General features: G+C 49.1%; 1 protein-coding gene across 3 annotated transcripts in view; it reads right to left on the bottom strand.

Moving 5' to 3' along the window:
- LOC132818645 (pre-B-cell leukemia transcription factor 1-like) overlaps positions 1 to 26,937 on the bottom strand; it is a 381,714-nt gene that overhangs the window by 60,257 nt on the left and 294,520 nt on the right. For all 3 annotated transcript variants that reach the window (XM_060829652.1, XM_060829654.1, XM_060829653.1), the window contains 3 exons: positions 19,116 to 19,306; positions 11,706 to 11,841; positions 4,981 to 5,140 (listed from right to left, as the gene is read on the bottom strand). In XM_060829652.1, coding sequence (XP_060685635.1) covers positions 4,981 to 5,140; positions 11,706 to 11,841; positions 19,116 to 19,306 — 487 coding nt within the window. The remainder of the gene's footprint in view (positions 1 to 4,980; positions 5,141 to 11,705; positions 11,842 to 19,115; positions 19,307 to 26,937) is intronic.

Here is a 26,937-nt window from a genome sequence, read left to right as displayed (position 1 = left end):
CCAAGGACTGAAATGTTCAAGTGGGAAATGAAAGATGTTCTAAGGTGGAGGCCAAGTTGGAAACACATGATATATGATGTGCTCCCATATTTGTTTGGAATATAATCTGAGCACTTATAACTGTGCAAGGTATGTCATTGTTATATTGATTATCTGAAGTGAATTTTTTTCTTAACATTTACAAAATAACAAGATTAGTTAGTATTAATTATGAATTATTGTTTGAATTATGGTGATTTGAATTGGTTTGTTACAGTACAAGTATTAAAAAGAGAAACCCAGTCTGTTGGTTTCCTCTCGGTGGGCTTCTTGGGGATTTCTTGGAAAAAGCATCATCCTCAGTGAAAAAGATTTGAATATTTGGACAGACACAATCACACTGAGCCGCAGACACACGCACACATACACACTCTCGCACAAACACACAGACAAACACACACAGACACAAACTCACACATGCACACATACCCACAGTCACAGAAATACACACAGACAAACACACACAGGCACACTCACAAATGCACACTCTCTCTCACACACACACAAACACATACACACTTCCAGACACACACATTCATACACCTACAGACACGTACATGTGCGCACACACTCACACACATATACATGTGCACACACACACAAAGCAGAAGCATACATACAGACACACACACAGTGACACACATACACATACACACAGTGACACACACACACACACACACACACAGTGACTCACATACACACACACACACACAGACACACACAGACACACACACAGATACATTACACAAAGGGCATAAGAAACATTTCAAATCCGCCGCGACCCAGACGGGTGGCAGGAAAACCAGCCAGGCCCCTGCCCCTCGACCATCATTGCAGCAACCATCATGCTCACTCTTAATTTGCCTTTAAGCACAGCTCCAGAAACCCGGTGGGTGCACGGGACGGCAAACTAAGGCCGAATCCGACGTGGCTCAGTTGTTTTGGTTTTGGTTTGGTCACCTTTTAGGTTCTGTCCAGCCCACCGCCATCCCCAACAAGCCATCAGCTGGGGAAAACAAGCCAACAATGAAGCAGGACCCTTTCCCCTGCCCTGATTCCATCTGCCCACCCTTGGCCACCCGCTGGTCCCCCCCCCCGCCCTTCCTGGGCACCCTCACTCCCGCACAGCTGTGAGACTGGTGTTGCTTTGGCAGTCGGTGGTTTGTGATCACGGTAAAGAGGATGAGCCCCCCCTCCTCCATCTGAACTCTCCACTTCCCACTGGCTGGTAGACATCCTGAGGGGTGCGGTTGGTGTCACCAGTCATTGACCAATCCAAATAGTTGGCTGTGCCACTTTCTGGGAACTCTGTGCTGAGACAGCATCGCCTTCACTATCAGGCCTATCCCAACTCGTACATACATGGTTAGAGTAGGACTCTGCGACTGGAGGACACCATCTTTGCTGCAACACACTGTCTCCCAGATTTACGGTGTTTTCAGCATCTCCTTGCAGTCTCCTTCAAACCTAACTCTTTGGTCACCTGTCCCTCACTCTCTTTTCACGGTTCGGTGTCAGATTACACGCCACAGAAGGAAGATGCAGCCGCTCGACAGAAAGGAAATGTTCGAGGGGAAAACAGGGCCAAGAATGGTGGTGTGGTGCAGACAGCAGCGTCAAGAGAGAGGCCAGAAGAACCTTCTAGAAGGCGGGGCGAGCTTTCATGCCCATCAGATCCTTCTGCTACCCAGAAGGCTGCCCTGGTGACAGAGAAGAGCGAGGCCAAGGAGGGCAGTGGGTTTGCGTCCATCTTGTCAGCTGGGAGAACTGAAATAATATCCAGAAGTCAAGTGCAAGTGGCCGTTCAGTCTCTGAACACACTGAAGGGAGCACTGACTGAGTTCTCACCCGCAAGGTTCACCTTTGGCAGTCAACCTGCCTTCATTGCCCCTTTCCTGTCAGACTCCAAGATGGCTGCCAAGGCTCAGAGACAACGCTGGAGGAAAAGGACCCGGATGGCAGCAGGGGGTGGGTGGGAGACGTTGTCATGTTGAGGTACTTGAGCAGCTCGAATTGTTTTTAAAAAAAGGGTGCAGGCGAAATTTAATCTCCGCGTTCGAGATGACGATGAGTGAAGACGGGGAACTGCACTTCAATTTAAACCCCTCCCTCTTTCCCTACCCGTCTCCTTTCTGGTTGCTGCACTCCCTCCCTAGTGGGCAGTGGTGGTTAATTGTTAAAAAGATCAAAAGTTAGTCATCAGGAGAAATTGCTCTTTGTAGGGTCAGTAAACAGAGGGTGAACAGAGTCAAGATTTCTGGTGAATAGGAAGGACAGTAGGTTGTTGCAATTTGGAATGCATCGCCTGAATTATAGGAGTGGGTTTAAGGGTGACTTTCAACATTTTTTTTTAAACAAGAAAATAATCAGGGGGAAAAGAAGGGAGGTGGAACTAATTGTCACAGAAGGTTATGGTGTTACTTAGATCTGACAGCAGGTCAGTCTCTAGTGTGATTCTGGGCACTAGACAAAGGTAGACATGAAAGCCTCAGAAAGGGCGCAGGAGAGACTTACTGGGCAGGTATCAGCAACGAGGGATGCCAATGACATGGTCGATTGGACTTGTTCTCCTTCGAGACTCTAAGGAGAGCTGACAGAGCTGCCCGCTGAGGCCTTAGACAGGGAAGTAGTTTCCAACGCTTGAATGAGGAGACGTGAGGCAAAGCTGCTTTCCACAAGGAGTGGTTAAGATTTGGAATGGCTCCCCCCCCCCCACCCCCCCCCCCCCGTAGGGCGTTGCGTTCCGATTCAAGAGACATCTTCAGAAAGGAATTGGGATTCACACCCAAACAAGAGAAACTGCAGGAATGTGGTGGACGAATGGGATTGCTCTCCGAGGGCAGCCAGCTTCCAATGTGGTCCGGGAAATGGCTTCCTCCTGGCACGGGTATGGAGGGCTGAATGGCCTCCTTCAGGCTGGAGTTCAGTTATATCACTGGCCGTGGCGTTCTCAAACCTCCTCAAGGCACTTTCGGTCTCATGAATAATTGAGATCTTTCGGATTGTCACGTGGGCAAACCAAATTTTGTTCAGCAAGATCCCATGCACGAGAGGCGATGGGACGAGCTATTCTGGTCTTTGCGGTGTTCGTCAAGGCTGTGCAGTCAACCTGGATTGCTGTTTGAGGGGGTCAAAATGTGCAGGGGCCATCACTGCAACACCATACGCTCAAAGCAATCAACCTGCAATAAGGTTGAATCCAGGGACATTATTGTAAGATTTCCTCTCATCCAGTCTTCTTAAGCTCCTTTAGCTGTGACCTTTGCACCCCAACGTAAGGCTTGAGACAACGTTCAGGCAGTGGAGTGGGCAGTCCCAGCCTCCAGCAGGACCCGGATGCCATGTTAACTTGAGAAGACAGCAGTCGGGTCCTTCAGGCGCTAGACCGATAGCAACCTGAGTCCCCACCACCGACCCTCTGGCACTCAGGCAGCAACACTATCACCTTGGGTTTAACCAACTCGGCGCATCAGCGGGAGGTGGAGCACGCTAACCCGCTCCTCTTCAGCGCAGCCCAACACAACGCCCGTCACCGACTCTCAATAGGCAGTGACAGACAGGAAGCGCTACACCGTTCCGAACAGAGTGGCCCACCTGCCTGGCATCCCACCCCCCCAAACCAGGCCCGGTTTCCTGAAGCTGGTCTTTTCTCAGGTGCCCCCCCCCACCGTCTCCCTTCCCCCTCTACCCCCGCCCTGGAGCTTGCTGGGAGGTTTGGTGATGTAGGCTGGTTTGGGTGGCGGTGCTGCGAGGGGCCAGGATGAGAGACCCACGGGCAGGGAAGAGCCACCCGAAGCTTCCGGGAACTACAAAAGGCCAACGGACACACAACCAGGAAAGGGCGGAGGGAACCGGATTGGGGAAGGGGGTGCAGATTTGACAGGGGACGGATGCCCCGCGGGGGGACGGCGATGGTGGGATGACGCTCACGGGCCGCCACTTGGAGACTTTGTAATCCGGCCTGGCTCTTGACTGAATGCTGACGGTGGGGGGAGGCAGCTGTGTCTGCAAAATCGTCCTTTGGGTGAAACGCTGAGCTTGGGTAAATGCTGACGGTCCCATTTTGAGAGGCCTATTGGCACCAGGTTAACTGGTTAGCCATCTCAGTGCCCATAGCGGTTGCTTCCACTGAACCTCAAACTCGAGAAAGCTCCCTCGATGCAAGGCCCCACTCGCGCACGACGAGGTTGCCTCTTGGACAGGGCCTGCCGAGATCGCAAGGCCTTCTGCGTCTCCAGGGCCGGGTTCGGAAACCCGCAGGGATCCTACTCGCTTGCCGACAACCCGAGAGGGAGGGGCGGCCCTGAGGGAGCGGCCGGGCCTAGGCGGCGGTTACTCAGTAACGCTGCAGTTACCGGGCCCGGTTTCTGACCCTGACTGGGAAAGCAGCAACAGTCTGTCCAGCTGTGCGGGGGGGTGGGGGTGGGGGAGGCGAGTGTAATCCATCGCCCAGAACAGCCTCCCCTTTCTCCCACCCACCCACTTCTGAAATAGCTTTGGCCCATTCACCAGGTGCCGTTGAATTTAAACGACAACTCCGACTGAATTACGATGGTGCCCAAGCTGAAAGGTCATTTCGCATTGCAGCCACTGTCTGCCTGCGACTAATGGAGGCAGTGCCGGTGCAAGAACCATCAGTTAACCCATCGGCTCTTGCAACGCGCCAACTGCTTCCCAACTTTAGGATTGTTGACATTAAAAGCCCAGTCAATCCAATCCCTGCCCCTCTCGGAATGTGGGGTCCCACCCTTGGAGCCAGCTGCCTATCCGCAGCGAGTTCCTGGGTGCACCAAGGCCCGTGATTGCGAGGTGGACCACAATGACCATTGACCTTCCAGCTTCTTCAGTGAGGAGGGGTTTGGAGATGTCCTTGAGGGGTTGGTGCGAATTGGGAGCGTCTGATTTAGCGTCTGGCTGTGCAAAGTGGCCCATAGCACTCACCAGTGGAGGTGGGAGTGGACGGGGAGTTGGCTTGGCTTCCTTGAGCTGTCACGTTTGTCACAGTTACCGCTGTTTTGGCGGCGTACAGATTTGCCTCCTCCTGGAACTTGCCTATGTTTTTCTTGTAGCGGATTCGCTTGTTACCGAACCAGTTTGATACCTGCAGGGGTGACGGTGGGGGGGAGGGGGGGTGAGGGAACAGGGTTGGGATTGGGAAGGAGACACAAAAGGAAGTAAGGGTCGTTACGGGGACACACCGAGGGTGACAGAAGTTCACAAACTATAGCGCAAAGGCTCTGTGTGTGACACACTTTCATATCATAGCGCCTGCCTCTGACACAGCGGAGTGGATCCGCTTGCTCCATTTTGGGGTTGACTTACAAAAAAGGCCCAAATGACACCTGAATCTTTGATCGGACGAACACCGTTTTTTTGTTGGCAAGTCCAGTTTCAACAATTATTTCCAGTCATGTATTAGCCACATTATCTGCATACCCTGTACCCTTCCCCTTTGAGATGCCCTACTCTTGCAATTCTGTCCTGCTGGATGCAAGATGAAAAACTATGTTTTCTTTGCTCATCAATTCTGTACAGCCGTATAACTACAAGCTAACCTCTAGTTCCTGCTAGATAGGGGCTCCTGAAGACTTCTGAATCATGATTGTAACTTCATCTGATGATATTTAGTCATAGAGATGTACAGCATGGAAACAGAGCCTTCTGTTCAACTCATCCATGCCGACCAGATATTCGAGATCAATCTAGTCCCATTTGCCAGCATTTGGTCCATATCCCTCTAAACCTTTCCTATTCATACACCCATCCAGATGCCTTTACAACGTTGTAATTGTACCAGCCTCCACCACTCCCTCTGGCAGTACATTCCACACACGCACCACCTGATAAAAGTTACTGATTTGGTTCCTTGTAAATCCTTCCCCTCTCACCCTAAACATCTGCTCTCTAGTTTTGGACTCCCCCATGCAGGGGAAAAGACCTTGTCTATTCACCCTATTCAGGATTTTTATAAACCCAGCCTCCGATGCTCCAGGGAAAATAGCCCCAGCCTCGTCAGCCTCTCTTTACAGCTCAACCCCCCCTCCAACTCTAGCACCATCCTTGAAAAACCTTTTCCGCACCCTTTCAAGTTTCATAACATCCTTCCCAACACATGGAGAACACAACTGAACGCAGCACTCCAAAAGTGACCCAACCATAGTCCTGGACAGCCACCACATGACCTCCCAACTCCTATACTCGATGCAATGGTCTATCAAGGTCAGTATTCATCATCACCCTGATGACCAAGGGAAAGGAGGTCACAGAGTACTGGCACAGCCCAACAATGTCCTGTCCACTGCCTTTACTAAACTGTCTTTTAACCTCAAAGATGGACACAATGTGTTGATCAGCACTTACCTCTTCTCTAACATTGCTAAAATATTATCTGGTCATTTTTGCTTGCCATTGCTGTTTGAGGGAAGATGCTGCCTACAAATTAGCTGCATTTTCACCTACACCACAGCTTCTGAAGCGCTATTGAAAAAAGAGAGATATGTTGCCGAAGCTTTTCATCAGGATCGATTCAAGAATGCCAAATTTCAAACCTTCACTACAACTTCTCCGACAGCTGAACAGGATGCTGATTGGTTGGCAAGTCATGGATCATTTACATTCACTAGAAGTAACATGCATTTACAGATGGCTGCCCGTTCTCTGCCAACACAAGGAATATGTTCAAGCCTAGTGCCCTTGGACAGAGCTTCAATGCCCCAGGAGCCTGTGATTAGCTTTCCCTAGCCCATAGCAAGTTCTTGGCCAATCAGAGTAAACTTGCCAACCAATCAGCCCGCCCTCATCTTTGGGGGTATAAATCGTTATGTTGGTTTGAAATTTGGCATTCTTGCATCGGTCCTGATGAGTGCAAGATGAAATACATACATACATACATACATACATACAGATGTACAGGATGGAAACAGACCCTTCGGTCCAACCCGTCCATGCCAACGAGATATCCCAAACCAATTCTAGTCCCACCTGCCAGCACCCAGCCCATTTCTCTCCAACCCTTCCTATTCATATACCCATCCAGATGCCTCTTAAGTGTTATAATTGTACCAGCCTCCACCACATCCCCGGCAGCTCATTCCACACACGTACCACCCTCTACATGAAAAAGTTGCTCCTTAGGTCTCTTTTATATCTTTCCCTTCTCACCCTAAACCTATGCCCTCTAGTTCTGGACTCCCCGGCCCCAGGGAAAAGACTTTGTCTATTTATCCTATCCATGCCCCTCATAATTTTGTAAACCTCTGTAAGATCACCCCTCAGTCTCCAATGCTCCAGGGAAAACAGCCCCAGCCTGTTCAGCCTCTCCCTGTAGCTCAGATCCTCCAACCCTGGCAGCATCCTTGTAAATCTTTTCTGAACCCTTTCAAGTTTCACAACATCTTTCCGATAGGAAGGAGACCAGAATTGCACTCAATACTCCAACAGTGGCCTAACTGGCATCCTGTACTGCTGCAACATGACCTCCCAACTCCTGTACTCAATACTCTGACCAATAAAGGACAGCATACCAAACGCCTTCTTCACTATCCTATCTATCTGCGACTCCACTTTCAAGGAGCTATGAACCTGCACTCCAAGGTCTCTTTGTTCAGCAACACTCCCTAGGACCTTATCATTAAGTGTGAAATACCTTGATAGTGAATCTTTCTTTCCAACAATATTTACATCCTGTGGTTCAAAACTACTTCGCTGGCTGCAATGCGCTTTGAGATATGCTGACGTAGTGCAAGGCACTATATCAATGCAAAGTCTTTCATTTGTGATTGCTATTTGTCCTCTAGGAAGGAACTCTGTTAAGCTGCAAGGTATGTGCTATTTGAATTACAAAACGGCAGAGAGTGTGGGCTGTTAATCAGAAGCAAACAGGGTTTGAATTGGAATACTAATCCCTAGTGGAGCATGGTTTATAGATTCAGGAACAACTCGAGTTGCAGAAGAGAATCTAAACTGTGATGTAAAGCTGGTGGAATATAAGGCCAATGGCATTGAAATGCACCCCGGCTTTCAGGTGGGACAGTTAGTGCCACTTAGAATCCCTACAGTGTGGAACCATTTGGCCCAACAAGTCCACACCGACCCTCCGAAGAGTAACCCAGCCAGACCCATTCTCCCACTACTCTACATTTACCCTTGATTGATGCACCTACCCTGCACATCCCTGAACACTACGGGCAATTTAGCACTGCCAATTCACCCGCACATCCTGTGCATCTTTGGACTGTGGGAGGAAACCGGAGCACCCGGAGGAAACCCACGCAGATACGGGGAGAATGTGCAAACTCCACACAGTCAGTCGCCTGAGGCTGGAAATGAACCCGGGTCCTCGGTGCTGTGAGGCAGCAGTGCTAACCACTGAGCCAGCGTGCCATGCTAATCTCACCGAGCATCAATTGCTACATTTAAAAGTTATCTGGATGGGTACATGGGTAGATAGGGTTCAGAGGGACATGGGCCAAGTGCTGACGAAAGGGACTAGATTAATTTAGTATATCTGGTCGGCTGGACGAGTTGGACAGTAGGGTTTGTTTCCATGCTCTACAGATCTATGACTCTATGGTGACAGAAAGGGATAGGAGATGGATAGCTCCATCAACATACCAAAAAGAAGAGACCATTCAGCCCCTCTTACCTATCCCGCTCTTCAATCAGGTCATGGCTATTTTGTATTTTGAGTGCTCCACCTTGATTCAGAACCCTTAGTGCCCTTGTCTAACAAAATTCCAAACAGTCTCAATTCTGAAATCTTCGGTTAGCTCCCTGTATCGAGAGCTTTTTGAGGGAAAGAGCTCCAGGTTGTCTCTGCCTTTTTTGTGAAGAAGTACTTCTAGACTTCAAGCTGAAAGAACTGCAGTTTGTTGGAAATGGGAGACAACACAGAAAATTCCTGGGAAACCGCAGTAGGTCTGGCAGCATCTGTGGAGAGACGTTCTGAGGAAGGGTCACGGGACCCAGAAACATTCACTCTGATTTCTCTCCATGAATGCATAAATGGCGGGAGACAGAAGGTGGTGATGGAGGGTTGCTTTTCGGACTGGAGATCTGTGACCAGTGATGTTCCACAGGGATCAGTTCTGGGTCCTCTTTAGTTTGTCACTGACATAACTGATTTGAATGAGCGTGTAGAAGTTATGGTTAGTAATGGTGTCGTAGCAGACAGTGAAGAAGGTTTCTTTTAAGATTATGAAGGGATCTTGATCAAATGGGTCAATGGGCTGAAAAATGGCAGATGAATAAATGCATGGTGTTGCATTTTGGTGCAACTAACAAGGGTAGGGCTTGTACAGTTAACGATAGGGCCTTGGGTAGTGTTGGAGAACAGAGGGACCATAATTCTTTGAAGTTTGTGTCATAGGATGGTTTAAAAGACATTTAACACACTTGCCTTCGTTGCTCAGTCCTTTGAGTACAGGAGATAGGGAGTCATCTGGAGGTTCTAAAGGACATTGGTGAGGCCTCTTCTGGAATACTGTCGCCAGGTTTGGTCGCCCATTTATAGAAGGGATATTATTAAGCTGGAGAGAGCTCAGAAGAGTTTTCCAAGGATATTGCTGGGAGAGGAAGGTTTGAGTGATGAGGAAAGGCTGGGTAGACTGGAAGTTTTTTTCCACTGGAGCATAGGAGGTTGAGAGGTGACCTGTTCGAAGTTTATAAAATCTTGAGGGGTATAGGTCTGTTCCCATGCTGTGTGACTCCGTGACTATGACTCTCTGCTGCTGGACCTGCTGAGATTTTCCAGCAATTTCTGTTCTTGCTTCTAGATATCACTCTTCCAAGTCCAGCTCTAATCTTCAGGTTAGATCTCTTGTTTTCCACTCCCACAGCAAAGAATATAGATTCTCTCCTTGGGCCTCATCAACTCCTTTCATCACCCCTTGGACCACACCCACTGAATACAAGTCTAGTAAATACAATCTGTCCTCACAACTGAACCCTTTAGCCTTGTGTTACTCTATGACATCTATGCTGCACAATTCCCAAGACCAATAAAGCAGCATAACCTTCTTGAGGTGCAGTAGCTAGGACTTCATCAGGGTAGAGACGCCAAGTAATCACCAAGTCTACTATATGAACACTACCAACGCCAAGATGTGCCTTGTATCTTCTCACTGCTGTGCAGGATGGAGATGAAGAGAAAATTATCGCTCTCTGACTCTCCATTCGTGAGTTCATTTTGTTGCTACCGTTATCTTCACTTTGGCGGATAGGGGGCAGTGTTGGCCTGGATAGAATATGGCTCTGGTGAATAACTCACCTCCTGACCCTCCCAAAGCCTGTCCACCATCTACAAGGCACCAGTCAGGAGGGTGATGGAATACTCCCCACCTGCCTGGATGGGGGCAGCTCCAACCACACTCAAGAAGCTCAACACCATCCAGGACAAAGCAGCCACTTGATTGGCCCCACATCCACAAACATCCACTCCCTCCACCACTGACGCTCAGTGGCAGCAGTGTGTACTATCTACAAGATGCACTGCAGCAATTCACCAAAGATCCTTGGACAGCACCTTCCAAACCCGTGACCCCTTCCATCTAGAAGGACAAGGGCAGCAGATATAAGGGAACACCACCAGCTGCAAGCTCCCCTCCAAGCTGCTCACCATCCTGACTGGGAAATAGATCGCCGCTCCTTCGCTGTCGCTGGGTCAAGCTCCTGGAATTCTTGCCCTAACGGCATTGTGGGTCAACCCACAGCACAGCAGGAGGGCAGCTCACCCCCAAGGGGCAACTGCGGACGAGGCAATAAACTCTGACCTGGCCAATAACTCAAAACTCCCGTGAAAGAATTAAGTAAAACGATGCAACCAAGCAAGTCCAGACTGACAGTGAAGATGCACACAATGCAATATCGGTGTGGCTAGCCAATTATACACACAGCAAGATCCCACACGCCAAGTGGTGCAATAGTGGTAGAGTCGTAGAGTCATCCAGCACAGAAACAGACCCATAATCCCAAATTAAACTGGCCCCACCTGCCTGCTCCTGGCCTATAACACCAGACCTTTCTTACTCATGGACTTGCAGTGTCTTTTAAACGTTGTCAGTGTACCCACACCCACCACTTCCTCTGGAAGGTCATTCCACACGCGATCCACCCTCTGCATGAAAACCGTTGCTTCACATGTCCTTTCTAAAGCTTTCTCCTCTCACCTTAGGGATAAGTGCCACCTGATCTTCAAATTCCCCACCCTAGGGAAAAGACACCTGCCATTCAGCCGATCCACACCCCTCACTATTTTATAAACCTTGAGAAGGTCAGCCCTTAACCCCCAGCGGAAAAAGTCCCAGCCTCCCCGTCCGACTCAAACCCCTCCATTCCTGGTGACGTCCCTTTCTCCAGCTTTGAGGGCACCCTTCCCTGCAACGGGGGCGATCAGAATTGGGCGCAGTGACGCTGGCTCGGGGACAGGTCAGGACGCTTGTTGCCAACGGTGGGTGGGATCGTTCGCGCCCACCTCAGGAGTACGGAAGCTTAAGGGCATTTCCTTACGCCGGCCCCTGAGCCAGGGTGAGCGCTGCCGACAGAGGGACGGGCTCAACCGGATGGGGGGAAACAATTGCTGCACGTGGATCAGCCGAGGGATCCCAGCCCACCGCCCCAGGTGTCTGCCCCGCCCCTCGCGCCAAGCCGGGGCGTGTGTGTGCCCTCACCTGTGCCACTGTGATGCTGCACTTCTTTGCCAGCTCTTCCTTGGCTTCTTCACTGGGGTAGGGGTTGCTGAGGTGAGAGTAGAAATACTCATTGAGGATCTCCGTCGCCTGCTTGCTGAAGTTACGTCTTTTTCTCCTGGAAGTAAAAACATTTCAAAAAAGAAAGCGGGGGTGGGGTGCGGGGGGAAAGAGAAGCAGAAAAGAAACGGCCGTCTGTTCGCAACCCCCGACACCCACCCGTCCATGCCTCCGATCTCCCGCGGAGAAAAAAAAACAACAGAGGAACGGAAAGAATTGAATCGGCCTTCGCTGAGCTGCGTCGGGAATCACCCAGTTACCTCCAAGCCCACCTGCAGCATCCCCCTGTCCCCAGGAGCGTGGCTCCAACTGACATAGCCGGGGGTCATGTCTCAAAGCCCCCTCTTTATCAACTTGGGGAGAGCCGAGAGCGGATGTGCTGCCGAATCACGCACCGATCAGGACAGAATCGCCAAGAACGCCAACTCGCAACGGGGGAACTACAATTTGCGCTGCAAGAGACGGGGGTCCTGCTTGGTTGGCAAGTAGCAAGTACAAACCGTTATTCCCACGTTGAGGTTGAGCATTCGTGTGTTTCTGTCCTCATGCGTGTCAATATACGCTCTCACAGCAGCTCTCTCCTTTTGTGAAGCAAATCAGTACGCAATGCTGTCGCGTGAGAATTTCTCAGTTCAGATCATGGAATCCCCACTGTATGGAAACGGGCCCTCTGGTCCAACAAGTCCACACCAGCCCTCTGAAGAGAACCCACCCCAGATCCATTCTCCTGCCCTATTATTCTATATTTAACACTGACCTATACACCTAACCTGAATACTATGTGCAATTTAGCATGGCCAATTCACCTAACCTGCACATCTTTGGACTGTGGGAGGAAACCGGAGCACCCGGAGGAAACCCACGCAGACACGGGGAGAATGTGCAAACTCCACACAGACAGTGTTTTCGGAATTCCACATTTTTCGAATTTCAGAATAAGTGACAGTTTGATGGTGAAATTTTTAAAAATCTGACTAAACAGCAGACACACAGTGAGTAAAACGGGCCCGGAAACAGAACTGAGACCTGCATTGCTGGGCTACAGCCCCACACGTCACACTTGAGTGGATTTCGGGATTTAGCGTTGTCTACCTGTCCTGGAGAAGGAATAACTTAACAGGGTAGTCACAGGTTTCACATGCTCTGTTTTTTTTGGGATGCAAGTGGTTTAGGGGTTGAGAGGGATTCACAGTCTTGCTGCCTGTACCAAGCTCACAAAGTATCCCGATCCCCCGCACGGGCCACGATCCCATTGTGTGGGATCTTCTACCGCCCACCTGCAGTGGACAGTATCTCATCCAAAAAGGATGACGCCTCCGACACTTCTGCACCCGGAGTTAGCCCACCCAGACACGGGGAGAACGTGCAAACTCCACACAGACAGTCACCTGAGGCTGGAATCGAACCCAGGTCCCTGGCAGCAGTGCTAACCAATGAGCTGCCCTAAAGTTAAACAAAACCCACCAGCCGCTGTGGTGGGATTGGATCCATATCCCCAGATCATTTGTCATTCCCACTATGCCACCATCTTCTTGAGATGCCGCTGTGTGTAGGATTACCAGGGACCTTCCAGCAGTCCCCCTTTCCCAGCCGTAATTCACAGCCCAGTCAGTAGGTGGCTTTGAGGAGATAAATACCCACTTCAGATGGACCTGGCCTTACCCAACAGCTGCCCGTTTAACAAAACCAAACGGGGAGTGCCAGCTATCCACCAGGTGTCAGATTTTCCTGGTTATCAACGTGCTGCCAAATGGGTTCCACCAACACCCGGCACCTCGCACCCCCACTCCCCCCTCTCCCGAGCACCCCCAACCCCCAAGCACACCCAACCCCCGTCAAGCTCTTAAAGAGGTGAGCACTTCACGGTGAGGCCTGGACCACAATGGGCCCCAAGGTACAATGGCAGTGAATGCTGAGGAAGACCAGGAGCAGGACGGAGGTGAAGAGGGCAGTGCTGCTGTTCGTGCGGGAACCAATGTTAAAACCACGCCTTCTGGGTTGGCCGGCAAAATGCCCAGCACTTCTTGGGCACTCCTTTCTCTCCGTTAAGTCCCTTGTCCTTCCGTTTAGCAACTGGAAAACCATGAAGGAAACTCATGACCCCGTAATCGAGGACGGGCAAGGCCAGGAGAGTGGCTCAGAGCAATGCCCCTGACGTAACCAGCGTCGCCGGGTGGAAGCAAGCCCACAATACCTTTCTCCCATCTCCGTGAGTGTAGATGCTTGTTGCAAACCCAGCCTTTCCCTCGCCCTCACGGGTGGTGTCATCCTCATGTGGTTTGAGCTGAGCTTAAAAAGCCCAAGCTCTGCTCTGGCCTGCTGAGACATTCGGCCCATTTAGCCTGCCTGTCATGGCTGACCTTTGGCCTCAACTCCAATTTCCCACCAACTCCCCATATCCCTTGCTGTCATGGAAGGCTATGCATCTGTTGGTTCCAGCCTTAAATATATTCAACAATGGAGCATTCTAAACCTTCCAGGCGTTGGGTGGCAGGAGGAGAGACAACTCTCTGATGTTCCAAAACCCCTTGAGAATGGAAGTTGACGCTTTTTCCCCCAGGTGTCCCTGTGACAGCGGGCCACCCAGAATGGTCTCCTCCATTCTCCCAGCTTCCCTCTTCCCTTCCCTGCCCCTCCTCCTCCTCAACGCTTAGTCTCTTCGTCGCCAGGTCTCTGGGCGCCCTTCGAACCGACTGGAGTTCGGTGGGAGCTGTGCCCTCAGCCCCGCACTCTGCCCTCTTGCCCCACCCCCTTCCCCATCGCAGCTGCGGCCAAGTGCCCCTGCCCACGTGTAGGGGCACCAGGTAAATACGTAGTCCCAGTTTCGAAGCTGAGTTTCGGTCTGAGTGGACAGACTGCAAAGAAACCAACCCCCCCAGAGCATCTGTACACTTTCACAAGATCTGTCAGAGGGTAGGGATGAACTGATCGTTAAGAAAGTCACAGGATTTTGTTCACTGTTGGAATCAAGCCACCATGACTGAAAACCATGTTGTCTGCAGGCCACTGACATTTAACTGTCTCATGTTCAGATACCTCCAACTGCCCGAGACTCTGAAACTCCACTGTCCTGCCCACCCACCCTGCCGCTAAGGTACCCTGTACAGCCCCAGCTCAGGCCTCACCCCTCTCAATAGAGTTCTGTGCTATTGAGTATCGGAGTTGGGAGGTCACATGGCAGCTGTACAGGACATCGATTAGGCCACTTTTGGAATATAACAATTCTGGTCTCCTTCCTATCGGGAGGATCTTGTGAAACTTGAAAGGGTTCAGAAAAGATTTACAAGGATGTTGCCAGGGTTGGAGGATCTGAGCTACAGGGAGAGGCTGAACAGGCTGGGGCTGTTTTCCCTGGAGCGTCGGAGGCTGAGGGGTGACCTTATAGACGTTTACAAAATTATGAGGGGCATGGGTAGGGTAAATAGGTAATGTCTTTTCTCTGGGGTGGGGGAGTCCAGAACTAGAGGGCATAGGTTTAGGGTGAGAGGGGAAAGATAGAAAAGAGACCTAAGGGACACGTAGACACGTATGGAATGAGCTGCCAGAGGGTGTGGTGGAGGCTGGTACAATTGCCACATTTAAGAGGCATTTGGATGGGTATATGAATAGGAAGGGTTTGGAGGAATATGGGCCAGGTGCTGACAGGTGGGACTAGATTGGGTTGGGATATCCGGTCGGCATGGACGGGTTGGACCGAAGGGTCTGTTTCCGTGCCGTACATCTCTATGTACAGTGGGAGCAGCTACTGAGCCAAAAGAGGATGAGTACCATGGAGGGGTTAGAACTTGCACGAGGATAGAGGCGGTTAGCAGATGGGGGAGCTGTAGAAGTCCCATTGTAAGAGATGGATGAGTGCGCTTGTCAGAGACATGGATGTGAAGCTTAACAAAGCAGTGTGAGCAACTGGGAGTGGTCCACCCTGCAGGATGTGGGTGAATTTGCAACTGTACATCACCTGTCAGATACAGCTGTATAACTGTGTCTTCCATTTATAATTTGCGGATTGGCCCTATCTTGATGAGATCACGCCCACCTGAGTCCTCATTGCCTCCACGCTCAACACCAGGAGTAAACTATAACCATCTGGACAGGTTGGGTGAGGGGGTGGATCAAGGGCAGATGCAGCATAACTTGGATAAAGGCGAGATTATTCACTTTGGAAGCAAAACCAAGAAGGCAGATTACTGCCTGGATGGCTGTAATCTGGGAGAGGGGAGTGTGCAGTGGGACCTGGGTGTCCTTGTGCACCAGTCGCTGAAGGTAAACACGCAGGAGCAGCAGGCAGTAAAGAAAGCAATTGGGATATGGCCTTCATTACGTGACATGATGTGGAGGTGCTGATGTTACACTGGGGTGGATTAAGTTCAAAATCACACCAGACCAGGTTATAGTCCAACAGGTTTATTTGGAAGCACTAGCTTTCGGAGCGACGCTCCTTCATCAGGTGGATGTGGAGCAAGAACCTAAGGCAGAATTTATAGCAGAAGATTACAGTTGATACAACATATTGAACAAATCTAGATTGTTGTGAAATCTTTCATCTTTTAGAGTAGATTACAGGCTTCGATTCATTAATACGTAAATCCCAGACCCTGTTTCAAATCACATTCGCGAGATAACTTAAGGTTTTATAAAAAAGGTGACACCTCAGCTCAGACAATGCATTAAAGGTGTGAGGTTAGAGTCTGTCTGTATCCCAATCTTGAGTCAGACTGGCTCTCACAGGCTTATACCGCGTCACACTCACGCACACACGCAAACACACACTCTGTCATACACACACACACACACTCACATGCACACACTCACTCTCTCTCTCTCCCCCTCACATGCATGCACACATACATATACATCCATGGGGTGAACTTGCATTTGAAGAATTGTACTTGCGGATACATTTTATTCTGTTCAAAAAGCACATAACCTGCAGGCAGTCAATCCATGTGACATTTTATAAATTCCGATTTTGGAAATGGAACCGGTCTAACTCAAGGTTGGAATACAGACAGACTCTGACCTCACACCTTCAATGCATTGTCTGAGCTCAAATGTCATCTGTTTTTATAAAACTTTAAGTTATCTTGAGAATGTGACTGAAAAGAAGATCTGGGATTTACATATTAATGAACCAAAACCTGCAACCCATTCTAAAAGATGAAAGACTTAACAGCAATCTAGATTTGTTCAATATGTCGCATTAGTTGCATGACACTGTAATCTTTTACTATAAATTCTTTGTATTATGATCCTGTCCCACAGCTACCTGATGAAGGAGCAGGGCTCTGAAAGCTAGTGCTTCCAAATAAACCTGTTGGATTATAACCTGGTGTTGGGTGATTTTGAAATTCATTGTGAGAGGTTTTGAGTCCAGGAGCAGGGATGTGTTGTTGCAGTTATACAGGGCCTTGCTGAGGCCACACCGAGAGTATTGTGGGCAGCTTTGGTCTCCTTTTCTGAGGAAGGATGCTCTTGCTCTCGAGGGAGTGCAGTGAAGGGTTACCAGGCTGATTCCGGGGGATGGCAGGACTGGGGAGAGATTGACTGGGTTAGGATTGTTTTCACTGGAGTTCAGACGAGTGACGGGGAATCTCATAGAGACGTACAAAACTCTAACAGGACTAGACAGGGTAGATGCAGGGAGGATGTTCCTGATGGTGGGTGTGTACAGATCCAGGGGTCACAGACTGAGGATTCGGGGTGGGCAGAGATGAGGAGACATTTCTTCACTCAAAGAGTGGTGAGGCCGTGGAATTCATTACCACAGGAAGTGGTTGATGCCAAAATACTGAAACATTCAAGAAGTGGATTGACATAGCACTTGGGGAGAATGGGATCAAAGGTTATGGGGACAAAGCAGGATTAGGCTATTGAGTTGGACAATCTGCCATGACCATGATGAGTGGTGGAGCAGGCTCGAAGGGCCGAATGGCCTCCTGCTGCTTCTACCTCCTCTGTTTGTACATGTGTCTATAATGAGTTTGCTGTGTTAATGAGCCATGCAGAACTTTATTCCTGGGTTTCACACATATGATCCCAGAATCCCTGCTCCCCAAGCCTCTCTGGGGTAATATCAGGACCATAGCAGTCATCACCTCAGCTGAGAAAGAGTTGCAAGTGGGGCAAATGACTGGTACATCTGCCAGAGGGCTCGATCTACTTTGTAAAGGTGCAGGATGGTGAATCAATGTATATCGCTGTCCAACTCCAAAGCAAACCTGAGCAAGTCAAGTGAAGCCTAGTCCACAGAAACAATTCTGGGTCAAGTTAAAATAAACGGAATAACATCACAGCAGGTAAAGCCAGATCAAGCCAAAGTCAAACCTGAGAGATTATACAACCTTCAGTTTATAGTCGTCTTGAAGTTCTATGACAGTGCTGATTGGATACAGATATCACAAACAGAAGAATATACAACTGAAATTATACCAACAACAAAGGGCATCATTTCGGTATCCCTTCTCCATTCTGACCAACCACAGTCTCACGATTGCTAACCAATGGATTAAAGCCAAAACCTGGGGAGCCTCAATCTACTGTCTTCCTATTGGGGCACATGTTCTGGCCAAACATGACAAGGACACTTCCTACACTTTTGCAACGTCTGCAACAGATATGAAGGATATACCGGCATTTTATACAGGTTTGCCCGAGATGGAGGGCTGGTGTTGCAGATATCCTTATCTAACCCAGTTACGCACTTCAGCAACTTCTGTTACAGACTTGAGCAGGGTGCTCGAATGCTGAAAACGGGAGTTTGCTCTTCAAAAGTCCCTTTCTCGCCAAGTTATGCACTTCAGTAACATCTGCAACAGGGTTATCTACAAACCAAGATGCCAGCATTTTGGAGAATTTAGGTAGTGGTGGGGATTTGGATGCGTAAAAGTGCTCATCGCACTGAGTTATGGACTTTCATAACGTCAGCAACAGGTTTTAAGGAAATGTCACCATTGTGTCTTTGTTTGTGAGAAATGGCGTTTCGCAGCATTGGATGGGATTAGCTCACCGAGGGGTGCATTTTCGGAGGTTCAACATTAAGATCAAGTCGCGTTTTGGAGAATTTTACTGGAAATGGGTACTTAGTTCTTCAAAAGTACCCATTTACCAACACCAATAACAGATTTTAGCAAAATTCTGAAACCCCCTCCCCCCTTTCATAGGACACTTGCACCCCAACTCTCCTCATAGGTCCAAGCGATGGTCACGTAGCAAGCCTCTGTCACTTCCACAACGTCGGTGGAAGTTTCCATTGCAGAGACCTGCTATTAGCTACTCTCCCACTTTTGTTGAGTTCACTGATTGCGCTGAGATCGAGTGCACGTTGGGTCTATTTACCGTGCGTCCAGGAATCGTGAGCGTAGTATCATCACCGCTTCGCACGTGCTCTGTTTGAGTTGCATCTGGATGGAGTTGAACTTGCGGTGGATGATGTTGACCATTCTCTCGATTTCCTTCGGGGAGATGGGGCGAGTCCGGCTCTGCTCTCTCAGTAAGTTCATGACGTGTGTGGTGAATTCATTGCAGGCCTGCAAGACACAGATCAGGTGAGAAACAGTGGGAGAACCGATGGGAGCCAAGCCCTAGGCTGTCACTGCTATCCTGCCTCACACCCATCACAAACAACCTTATTCTCAGCTACTTTATCCCTCACTGTGGGTAATGTACCTGAACACAGAACCTTTATGAAACCAATTCCCACATCTGACAGGTGATAGATAGATAGATTCCCTACAGTGTGGAAACAGGCTCTTCGGCCCAACAAGTCCACACTGACCCTCCGAAGAGAAACCCACCCCCCTCGATTTACCCCTGACTAATCCACCTAACACTACAGGCAATTTAGCATGGCCAGTTCACCTAACCTGCACATCTTTGGACTGTGGGAGGAAACCGGAGCACCCGGAGGAAACCCACGCAGACACGGGGAGAATGTGCAAACACCACAGAGACAGTTGTCCGAGGCGGGAATTGAACCCGGGTCCCTGGAGCTGTGAGGCAGCAGTGCTAACCACTGAGCCACCGTGCCGCCCCGAGTTCGTGACATGTGTGGTGAACTCATTGCAGGCCTACAAGATACAGCAGGAGAACCAATGGGAGCCAAGCCCGTGTAACCAGTGCATCCCTCTGCATAGGTTACAGCCCCCTCACCTTCTGAAACTTATCGCCTTTCACTTTTCTTTCTTCCTTCAACATAATTTTTAAAGCTTACAATATTTACCACACTAATTTTGGCCACTTAATATCTCCTCACAATGGATCCAAATTTCTCTCAGTTCGGCCTGTTAACATCCCGGTGAAGCAGCCTTGCTCTGGCGCGATATCAATGCCAAAGGCACATTCTTGGATTCCCCCACGGTGTGGGGAGGCTATTCGGCCTACTTCGAGTTTGCACCGACCCACCGGGGAGCATCCCACCCAGAGCCAGCCCCCACCTTATCTCCATAGCCACATAGCCAAGCCATCTAACCTGCACACCTTTGTTAAGAATTCCTGATGAAAGGCTTGTGCCTGAAACGTTGATTCTCCTGCCCCTCGGATGCTGCCTGACCGGCTGTGCTTTTCCAGCACCACACTCTCGACTTTGTTAAAAATCACACAACACCAGGTGACAGTCTAATAGGTTTATTTGGAAGCCGTGCAGCAAGATCATAAGACACAGAATTTATAGCGAAAGATCACAGTATCATGCAACGCATTCTAAAAGATAAAAGACTTAACAGCAGTTTACGTTTGTTCAATATATCGTATCAGTTGCATGACACTCTAATCTTTTGCTATAAATTCTGTGTCTTATGCTCCTGTCCCACAGTTACCTGATGAAGGAGCAGCACTCCAACAGCTAGTGCTCCCAAATAACCCTGCTGGGTGATTTTCAACTTTGTCCACCCCAGTACCTTCACAAAGCACATCTTTGTGACTGTGGGAGGGAACCCCACGCAGACACGGAGAGAACGTGCAAACTCCACGCAGACAGTCACCCGAGGCTGGAATCGAACCCGGGTCCCTCACGCTGTGAGGTAGCAGTGCTAACCACTGTGCCACCCCATTGATCCCAATGAGCTGATCAAACACAGGCTGTAGTCTGAGATTGGGTGCGAGTTGTGACTGTTCCAGAAGTGTGCGTGTGCCAGAAGGTGCTATGACTGGCACAGAAGGCACTGCAAACCACTTCACCTGCCTCTGGGGTTGCCACTTCCTGCAGAAGGGTGCTGAAGGTTGGGCATGGTCCCCCAACAGTGAGGTGCCACTGGCCCATGCCCACAGAGGTAATCTGATGGAAAAGTTATGTTAAAATTTCTGTTCTGGGGCTGTCGCAATGTTCCACTGAAATACAACACAAACTCGAGAAACAGCGTCTCACTTTCCCCACAGACTGCTCTCATGCAATAATTCCAGAAACTGACCACATTAGGGTCTATTCTCCATTTTTCATACATTCCCCCCCCCCCCCCCCTACAAAGAGCCTGCTCTTGTAGGCTGTGCATTTAGCAGAGAGGACCAATTCTCTCCCTTTGACACCTTTAACGTACATTCGTTCCACATCTCCTTGTCTCTTTCACCCACATTAATAACCCCTTCCGCACTGTCAAAAGTGTTGGGGAAAAACAAAACATTCTGAAGTAGAATCATACCAGACTTGAGGTATTAACTGTGCCTCTCTGTCCACAGATGTCGCCAGAGTTTCTCCAGCATTCTCTGCTGGGTTCAGATTGCCAGTGTTTTGTCTGATAGAGTGGATCAGCGTAGCCGCGTAATTAATTTCTTCACAGATGCACATTAACTGCACAGCTTCTAATGCTATTTATCAAACCTCAAGGCTCTGGCGAGGCCAGGTTCGCTTCCTTGTTGCTGGAGAGTTTCCAATTTACAAATCCCATTTGTCTGATGGAGGTTCGCGAGCGAGAAGGGATAAATTGTCACTCTGGAGGCAGGAAGTGGGAGCTGGCATTGCTTCGGACTCCGAATTCGATTCAAAGTTAATTACTGATCAGCTGACAAATTGATTAGTGTCAAGGCCTTCAAGTGATGAGCCCCTGAGACATCACGGGGATGGGTTTCCTGTCTCGTGAGCAGTGCAGGGGCCTGCTCTCAGAATCACAGGCCATTCAGCCCCTTCGTTTCTGCACTGGTTCTCTGAGCGTTTTGACTTTATGTCAAATTCCTGTTCTTTTCCCATGACCCTGTGCACTGCTTCAGCATCCTCATGAACGCATCAATCAAACCTACCTTCACTACATTCCCAGGCAGTGCGTTCCCAGACTCCAATCATAAATTCATGCAGCACAGAAACAGGCCTGCCGGCCCAACTCATCCAGGCCTGCATTTGGCCCATATTCCTCTCAACCTTTCCTATACATGAACCTTTCCTATACATGTCCAAATGCCTTTTAAATGTTGCAACTTTAGCTGCTTCAACCCATCCTCTAGCAGCTCATTGCACAAATGAACCACCCTTAGGTCCCTCTCAAATCATTCTCCTCTCACCTTAAACCTATGCCCTTTAGCTTTGGACTCTCTTGTATTTTCTTATGCTTCATACTATTCAAAATGGCGCCAACGGCTTTCACTGGATTTTATTATTTGGGTCACCGTAGAATACACGTCACAATAAACTCATTCATTCACACACACAGACACACACTAATACACACGTACACACAGACACACACACACACACATATATGCATGCATACATGCGCACACAGACACGCACACATACACACACGTGCACACAGACACGCACACACACAGACACATGCGCACACAGACATGCACACACAGACAAGCACACATACACACACGTGCGCACACAGGCACACACACATATGCATGCACATGTGTGCACACAGACACACACGCACACACAGACACACACGCACACAGACACGTACACACACGGGCGCAGACAGACACACGCACACACAGACACACACACATATACATTCACACATGCGCAGACAAGCACACACATACATGCACACAGGCACACACACATATGCATGCACACGTGTGCACGCAGACACACACGCACACACACACATACACAGACACACGCGCACACAGACACACACACACAGACACATAGACACACACACACACACACACACACAGACACCCCTACACAAACACTTGCAAGCAACAGAATTGTGGGACTGCAGAGGTTCAAGAAGGCAGCTCACCACCACCTTCCCCAGCGGCAATAGGGATGGGGAACAAATAGTCAGCCAGTGACACTCACATCCCATGAGTGAATACATCTTTTAAAAATGAGGTGCCACTTATATTATCGTAGGCTTATTTGCAGCCTTTGATAACCACAATGTGTCCCAACGCCAGTTACAGGTAATGAGCCACTTGCCAAGTGGGAGCACTCAACAGATTTGAAGAGAGTTATTCAGGGAACCCTGACCCCTGAACCCTGCCATGGCATACTGTAAAAGATGGCCTCCCACTGTCTTGTACCGGTGGCTTTAAATGTAGTCCATAAACAGCGGCCAACATGTGGAGTCCAAGAGGAGATTATTCACAAAGAGAATGGGGCTTGCTTTAAACTCAAAAGTGTGGCCAACTATCCAGCACAGACTGTGGGGCGATTTGAGGAATTGTCCACGCGATCAGAATCATGGGAAGGTGTTGTCCTCCGTGAGTTTGATGATAAGAAGCTTTCTTCCCAGTACGTACCTATGTGAGCCCCTGCGATGCAGGTAATGGTGTGCACTGCAGCAGAAAGATGACTACTCGGTAAAAATAGAAGACAGGCCCAGAGCTGCAGACCACCTGCAGCGTCTCTGTGACAGGCTGCACACAGAGTGCACAGAAACTAATTATCAGAGGAGTTTTGAAAGACAGGTGAGTAAGGCAGAAGGCGATGCCTGACTGGCAAATGCGCACTACGGAGCCAACCTGCAGTTCTAGAGAGCAGTCTCCCCACTCTCACAGGCAAGCTGATCAAACACAGGCACTCACTGCAGGGAGCTCACGTACGCTGAACCAGAACGGAATTGCCTTCACAGCTAAACACTCCAACTGGAGTCAATGTAGAACTCACCCGGCCGGATTCAGAGAGAACTGCTGAAGTATTCAAAGCGCTCTATGAAACGTGAAACATGCACAGCATTCCTGCGTATTTAGACATAGTGTCACAGAGATGTACAGCATGGAAGCAGACCTCTTCGGCCCAATTCATCCATGCTGACCAGATAGCCTAACCTAATCTAGTCCCATTTGCCAGCACTTGGTCCATATCCCTCCAAACCCTTCCTATTCATATACCCATCCAGATGCCTTTTAAATGTTGCAATTGTACCAGCCTCCACCACATCCTCTGGCAGCTCATTCCATACACGTACCACCCTCTGTGTGAAGTGGTGGAGGCTGGTACAATTACAACATTTAAAAGGCGTTGGATGGGTATATGAATAGGAAGGTTTTGGAGGAATATGGGTCGGGTGCTGGCAGGTGGGATTAGATTGGGTTGGGATATCTGGTCAGAATGGGTGAGTTGGACCGATGGGTCTGTTTCTGTGCTGTACATCTCTATGACTCTATAAGGTCCCTTTTATATCTTGCCCCTCTCATCCTAAACCTATGCCCTCTCGTTCTGGACTCCCCCACCCCAGAGGAAAAGAACTTGCCTATTTATCCTATCCATGTCCCTCATTTAATAAACCTCTATAAAGTCACCGGTCAGCCTCCAACGCTCCAGGGAAAATAGTAAAAATACTGCGCGGGGCTAACTTAGTACCTCATGGTTTATATTTTTCAAATTTAATCAAGCGATAGATCTCAATAAAACACATAATTGAGAAAGAGCCCACTCTACTCACTGTTGGAGATTTACAGCATTAAAAACTATGCACTTACGTGCTCCTGTGCTGTGAGCTCACCCACACAGGTTCCCCCAAGGTCAGCTGTGAATTTCGCTGTTTGTTAGTTTTTCTTCGATGCACTCTGATGTCCAGGGATACATGAACTCAAACAGCAATGACAGTAACTGTGCAGATTCACTGCTGTCTCAGACAACAGCGTAGGTATTTTTCTCTGACCATGTGGTCACTGCCTGTCTTCCTCCTTTTTAATGTGCCGTTGTTTTGATCCTTTTACCTCCCCACCACCCCCTCCCCCCTCCAAAGTTCCAAAACAATGCAACGGCATATAAAACAGTCATTGCTCCTTCTGGAATTCAAGGAAATCACCTCCAACACGGAAAATCCATCAAAAAGGGAGCAGCTCTTACAGCCCCATGTTTATCTCATCCTCCATCTTGCAGATTACCCAGAATCCTGTGTATATACATGTGCATGCCGACATGTGTATGTGCACGTATGTGCAGAAAAAAAAGTCATACAGACATAGAGATGTATAGCACGGGAACAGACCGTTCGGTCCAACACGTCCATGCCGACCAGATATCCTGTATAAGTCTAGACACGTTTGCCAGCACTTGGCCCATATCCCTCCAAACCCTTCCTATTCATATACCCATCCAAATGCCTTTTAAATGCTGTAATTGTACCAACCTCCACCACTTCCTCTGGCAGCCCATTCCATACACGCACCACCCTCCGTATGAAAAGGTTGCCCTGTAGGTCCCTTTTAAATCTTGCCCCTCTCACCCTAAACCTATGCCCTCTAGTTCTGGACTCTCCCGCCCATGGGAAAAAACCTTGTCTATTTGTCCTATCTATGCCCCACATGATCTTTTCAACCTCTACAAGGTCAGCCCTCAGCCTCCGATGCTCCAGGGAAAACAGCCCCAGTTTATTCAGCCGCAACTTATAGCTCAAATCCTCCAACCCTGCAACATCCTCACCAACTTTTCCTGAACCCTTTCAAGTTTCACAACACCCTTCCTATAGCAGGGAGACCAGGACTGAATGCAGCATTCCAACAGTGGCCGAACCAATGTCCTGTACAGTTGCAAAATCATCTTCCAGCGCCTGTACTCAATACTCTGACCAATAAAGGAAAGCATACCAAACACCCTCTTCATTATCCTATCTACCTGCGACTCCATTTTCAAGGAGCTATGAACCTGCATTCCAAGGTCTCTTTGTTAGGCAACACTCCCTAGGACCTTACCATTAAGTGCATAAGTCCTTATGCTGACGTGTGTATATATGTGTGTACAGGTATGTCTATTCAGATGTGTACGCATGCCTGTGAATACCAACATGTTTATGCATGAGTATATACAGACATGTGTATGTGCCTATGTAGTTCAGAATTTTTAATGTGCATGTAGACATGTGTATGTGTATGTAGGCGTGCATGTATATGTGTGTGCAGATGTATGCACATAGACATGTGTGTTTGTATCTGTAGATAAGTGTATATGTCCGTGTACAGATATGTGTGTGTGTAGGTGTGTGTATGTGTCTGTGGTGTGTGTGGGTGTGTGTGTGGGTGTGTGTAGATCTATGTGTCTGTCTGTAGACATTCGGGGGGGTGTGTATCAAGTCAGGGCACCACTGGCCGAGGCAGATTCCAGTTCACACATGGACCCAGTTCTGTCATACTACACTTACACACGTACCAAATATATATTCCTTTATCAAATAGATGAAAGATTGGATTGAAGAAGGGCTCATTTGCCAACTCATTCTAACTATGGAGGTTGGCCAGATGAAACCTCTTTAATTGGCATAAGCTCTACAGCATATATGCTTTCTTACAGTGCAGGAGATGTTCCTCAGGGAATGTGGAAATTCCTGTCACTTGTCTCTCTATTGGGAATGAAGTGGAGATTCCTATCACCTGTCCCATTGCCTCTGGGATAGTCCTCCTGATTGCCATCGCCTGTCGCTCCCATAGCACCCAGCTGGGAGATTCCTGTTGCTGTCCCTCTGAGTGGACTGAAGAGGAGAGTCTCTATGCTGTCCCTCATGGGGAGCAGGGGAAATTCCCTTACTATCCAGCTCTCTCATGCAGACAGGATGCAAGCTCAGTGACAATATTCTTGAAATAGCTCCACGGCGGCCGGTATCCCATCATCAAGTCACCCGGAGAGTCCTTCACACTGCTCTAGCTCCCTCAGAGCCAGCTCTCAGAGTGAACAGAACCCCTGACCCTCCTGTTTACATCTGTCAGCCAAGGCTCCCTGATTGGACCGGATTAACAGCACCAATCAGGGAACTCAGATTCTATGAGGATCAGT

The sequence above is a fragment of the Hemiscyllium ocellatum genome, chromosome 9 (genome assembly GCF_020745735.1).
Source record: "Hemiscyllium ocellatum isolate sHemOce1 chromosome 9, sHemOce1.pat.X.cur, whole genome shotgun sequence".
Lineage (NCBI taxonomy): Eukaryota > Metazoa > Chordata > Chondrichthyes > Orectolobiformes > Hemiscylliidae > Hemiscyllium > Hemiscyllium ocellatum.
The sequence above is the reverse complement of the archived record's forward strand: the minus strand, read 5'-3'. Positions and strand labels throughout refer to the sequence as shown.